The sequence below is a fragment of the Cannabis sativa genome, chromosome 2 (assembly GCF_029168945.1).
Source record: "Cannabis sativa cultivar Pink pepper isolate KNU-18-1 chromosome 2, ASM2916894v1, whole genome shotgun sequence".
Taxonomy (NCBI): domain Eukaryota; kingdom Viridiplantae; phylum Streptophyta; class Magnoliopsida; order Rosales; family Cannabaceae; genus Cannabis; species Cannabis sativa.
This window is the reverse complement of record NC_083602.1, coordinates 81331447-81336064: the sequence shown is the minus strand read 5'-3', so window position 1 is coordinate 81336064 and position 4618 is coordinate 81331447. Positions and strand designations below refer to the sequence as shown.

Sequence of the window (4618 nt, the reverse complement as noted above, 5' to 3'; positions counted from 1 at the left end):
TGAAGCTTGTAAATTGATGTGTGATTTACTGCTTAAAGCTTAATTCTTGTTCATAACTCATATCTTGAAATCGATCAATTTAAAGATGTACAACTTGGTAACTTGAATCAATAAAATCTACTAGTAGCACTTTCAATTGGTATCAGAGCTTGAAATTTTATAAAAATTTGTGTTAGATCCTACTGCTGTATGATTCTTGATTGTTGATTCTTGAATCATCCTTGACGATCGATTCTGTTGCAACTAACTGCCTCTGAGTTCTCTCTCAAAGAACTACAGAACAATTGTGTTTCTGTTTATCACTTCTGTGTGCAGGATGGAAATGTTCAGAGAAGGAGGCTCCACCTCGAGACCTCCTATGCTGGAAGGAGCCAATTATCCATACTGGAAAACCAAGATGCGTGCTTTCTTGAGAGCTGTTGATGAAAGAGTATGGATGTCCATAGAAGAAGGGTGGTGGAAACCAACGATGATGGAGAATGAAATCGTCATACCCAAACCAATGAGTCAATGGACCACTGTTGAAATGGAAAGAGCAAATTTCAACTCAAAGGCTCTTCATGCCTTGTTCAACGCTGTCTCCACTAACCAGTTGAAGGTTATAGCCAATTGTGAAATTGCTAAGGAAGCTTGGGAGAAGCTAAAGATTAAGAACGAGGGAACTGATGCTGTCAAGAAATCAAGACTGCGTGCCTTGGCAAAGGCTTTCGAAAATCTCACCATGGAGGAGGATGAGTCTGTGGCTGAATTCCATGCAAAACTTTGTGACATTTCTAATGAATCATATGCTCTGGGGAAAACTTACTCTAACTCGAAACTGGTTCGAAAGGTGCTTGGTGTCCTCCCCAGAAGATTCATGTCCAAAGTTACCTCTATCGAAGAAATGAGAAACATTGAGGAACTCGATCTTGACGAGCTCATCGGATCATTACAAAACTATGAGCTATCACTGTCTAGGTGGAAGAAAACCAAGAAACAAAAGGAGATGGTGAAAGAAAAATCAGAGGTTGGGATTGCACTTATTCACCAAGAAAACAAAAAACCTGTTCTGGAGGACTTAAATGGCATTACAGATGAAACTGTTGCCATGTTAACAAGAAACTATGCAAAGTTCTTGAAAAAGAACTACAGGAAAAATTCATCAGCTGACAAAGAAAATCTGCTCAAGAGAAACAAAGGAGTAAATTTCAAACCAGGACAAGCCTCAACTGATCAAAAGGGGCGAGGGATTAAGTGCAGAGAATGTGATGGATATGGTCACATTCAGGCTGAGTGTGCCAACACACTAAAAAAGAAAAAGGCCCTTGCAACAACTTGGAGTGATAGTGATGAGGAAAAGAACTCCACAGCCAGTGAAGGATCAGATGAGGAGAAGCAGGTACTTGCATTCATGGCCCAAAGCTGTAATCCAGTTGAATCTGAAGATGATGCAGTCTCCACTTCATCAGAAGCAGACAGCACAGGTCGTCAACATGCTTATGAAGAAATGTTTGCACAATGGGAGTACATGACTAAACAGATTCGTGCCCTAAAGAACTCCCTTGAGCAAGTGGAGACTGAAAAAGGAAAGTTAGAAGACTCTGTCAAAAATCTCAACAGACTTCTTGATGAAAAGGAGAATGAGATTTACAAACTCACAGCTGATCTAATCCGAACCAAGCAAGCGTTACAGTTCATTCCCCCAGGCACTGCTGCCATCAATCAAACCCTACAGCTTCAGAAGCCCTATGGTGATCGAACTTCATTAGGATATAAGATGCTTTACAAGCAAGGAAATGAATTGTCTGTTGAGCATTCCTTACCCTCCAATGTCAATTCATCAAAGAAGGAAGATGGGTCTCCTGACACCTCAGTCACCATTAATGAATCTGACTCATCTGAGAGGAGACAGGTTCCAACTGGACCCACCAAACTCAAATTTGAAGGAAGGAGGACTGATGCTGACAACTTTCCACAGAATGACAATTTCATTCCTACATGTCATTTCTGTAATAGGAGAGGTCACATCCGTCCTAAGTGTTACAAATTGCAGAACTACTTGAAAGCCATGATCAATCGACCAAATAGTTTCCCTCCTCCAAATAAGTCACATGGACGCAAACCTCGTCGAGAATGGAAAATAAAGTCCAAACCAAATTCTGATGTTGGTTTGGTTGCAAAGCTGTCTCTGTCTGCCTTTGTTGAAGGTCAGTGGTACTTCGACAGTGGATGTTCGCGTCACATGACTGGAAATAAGAAATTGCTAGTTAACTTCAAAGATGAAAAAGGAGGATCTGTCACTTTTGGGGATGGCAACAAAGGACAGATTGCTGGGAGAGGTGATGTAAATGTGAATGGAGCAGCTCACCTGACGAATGTCTTATATGTGAGAGGACTCAAAGCAAATCTCATCAGCATCGGTCAATTGTGTGATGACAATCTCTCTGTAAGTTTCACTAAAACTCAATGTTTAGTTTCATCTGATGGGTGTGTTGTCTTAACAGGAAACAGAACTGTAGACCAGTGCTATGCTGTGTGCAATACCATAGTGTGCAACAGGACCTTCTTGGACAAACCTGACTTATGGCACTACAGGCTGGGACACTTGAACTACAGAGATCTCCGAAGATTGGTGAAGCTTCAAGCTGTAAAGGGAATTCCTGACATGAAAGTTTCCAAGGAAAGAGTATGTGGTCCATGTCAGCTTGGAAAACAGCATAAGGCATCTCATCCCACAATTAATAGACTTCTCACCTCTCTTGTGCTGTAACACATGCATGTTGACTTAATGGGGCCAATGCAGAATGAAAGTATCAGTGGGAAAAGATATGTAATGGTCTTGGTGGATGACTACTCTCGGTTTACCTGGGTTGAATTTCTTAGAGACAAATCTGACACATTTGGATCATTCTCTGCCTTGATACTGAGATTGCAAACTGAGAAAGACTCCAAAGTTGGAAAAGTTTTTCGACTAAGAAGTGACCATGGAAAAGAGTTCGAAAATTCCATATTCTCAGAGTTCTGTAATGGCATGGGAATTCACCACGAGTTCTCAGCCCCAAAAACTCCTCAGCAGAATGGAGTTGTTGAACGAAAAAACAGAACTCTACAGGAAATGGCTCGGGTCATGATGCAGGCCAAGGATATTTCAAAACGATTTTGGGCTGAAGCTGTCAATACTGCCTGTTACGTGTGCAATAGAGTTCATCTTCGCACTGGTACCTCTCAAACTGCCTATGAGCTATGGAAAGGAAGACCTCCTAACGTGGGCCACATGCATATCTTTGGATGTACGTGTTATGTCCTGAACGATCGGGATCACTTGACCAAGTTTGATCCCAGGAGTGATGAAGGAACATTTTTGGGGTACTCCACCAACAGTCGGGCTTACAGAGTATTCAACAAACGGACTCTCACTGTAGTTGAATCAATGAATGTGAAATTTGATGATTTAGAAGGACATGAAGATGTGTGGATCGAAGATGACTCTCCTGTTCTCTCAGGCTCTAGACCAGTCCTCACTAGACAGTCTCAGGTGTACCCTGATACTTCTACAGAGTCTCTAAATACAGCATCAGGCATATCAGGTGACAATCAAGCCAGTGCCAGTGGTACAGGAAGAGAAAATGAAGTTGATAGTGCCATGACCAATGAACTCCAACAGGTCAAAGTTCATAAAAACGGGCCCCCATCCTGGGTTGAGAAAGCTCATCCTCAAGCCACTGTCATAGGAAATCCGAATGATACAGTGGTCACTAGACGCAAACTGCAGAATTTGTTAGCCTTTGCCTGCTATCTGTCACAGATTGAGCCCAAAAGTGTTCGAGATGCATTATTAGATGAGTTCTGGTTGGCTGCCATGCAGGATGAAATGGGAAATTTCAAGAGACTGGGTGTCTGGATAATGGTCCCTCGACCAGATGGTGCAAATGTTATAGGGACGAAATGGTTGTTTAAAAACAAGTCTGATGAATTTGGGACAGTGACTCGAAATAAAGCACGACTTGTGGCTCAAGGATATAGTCAGGTCGAAGGCATCGACTTTGATGAAACATTTGCACCCGTGGCTCGATTAGAATCCATTCGGCTACTTCTTATCATTGCATGTTTTTTGAAGATCAAACTCTTTCAAATGGACGTCAAGAGTGCCTTTCTCAATGGGGTAATTCAAGAGGAAGTCTATGTCAAACAACCACAGGGGTTTGAAGATCCGCATCATCCACACCATGTGTACAAGCTCAATAAAGCCTTATATGGACTGAAGCAGGCCCCACGTGCGTGGTATGATAGACTCACTTCATTTCTCATCTCTCATGGCTTCACTCGAGGTACTGCAGATAGCACTCTATTCATTAAACATATTGACAAAGGAATCTTTGTTGCCCAAATATATGTGGATGATATAATTTTTGGCTCAACTTGTGATACTGAAGTCCAAACATTTGTCACTTTAATGACTAATGAGTTTGAAATGAGTTTAATAGGTGACCTTACTTTCTTTCTAGGACTCCAAATCAAACAACTAGATCATGGTACATTCATTTCACAGTCTAAATATGTCAAGTCTATGTTAGATAAGTTTGGCTACTCTCAGGTCAAGCATGCACACACACCAATAGGCACCACGTCCAAATTGTCA

General features: G+C 41.7%; 1 protein-coding gene across 1 annotated transcript; it reads left to right on the top strand.

Annotated features, from left to right (window-relative positions):
• The first annotated feature begins 316 nt into the window (after positions 1 to 316).
• LOC133034539 (uncharacterized) lies at positions 317 to 2749 on the top strand. Its single transcript, XM_061109642.1, has one exon. The coding sequence runs from the start codon at positions 317 to 319 to the stop codon at positions 2747 to 2749; it is 2433 nt and encodes an 810-aa protein (XP_060965625.1).
• The last annotated feature ends 1869 nt before the right edge of the window (positions 2750 to 4618 follow it).

What these genes read in the sequence shown, in the direction of transcription:
- LOC133034539 (XM_061109642.1), top strand. Translation starts at nt 317, where the DNA reads ATGGAAATGTTCAGAGAAGGAGGCTCCACCTCGAGACCTCCTATGCTG.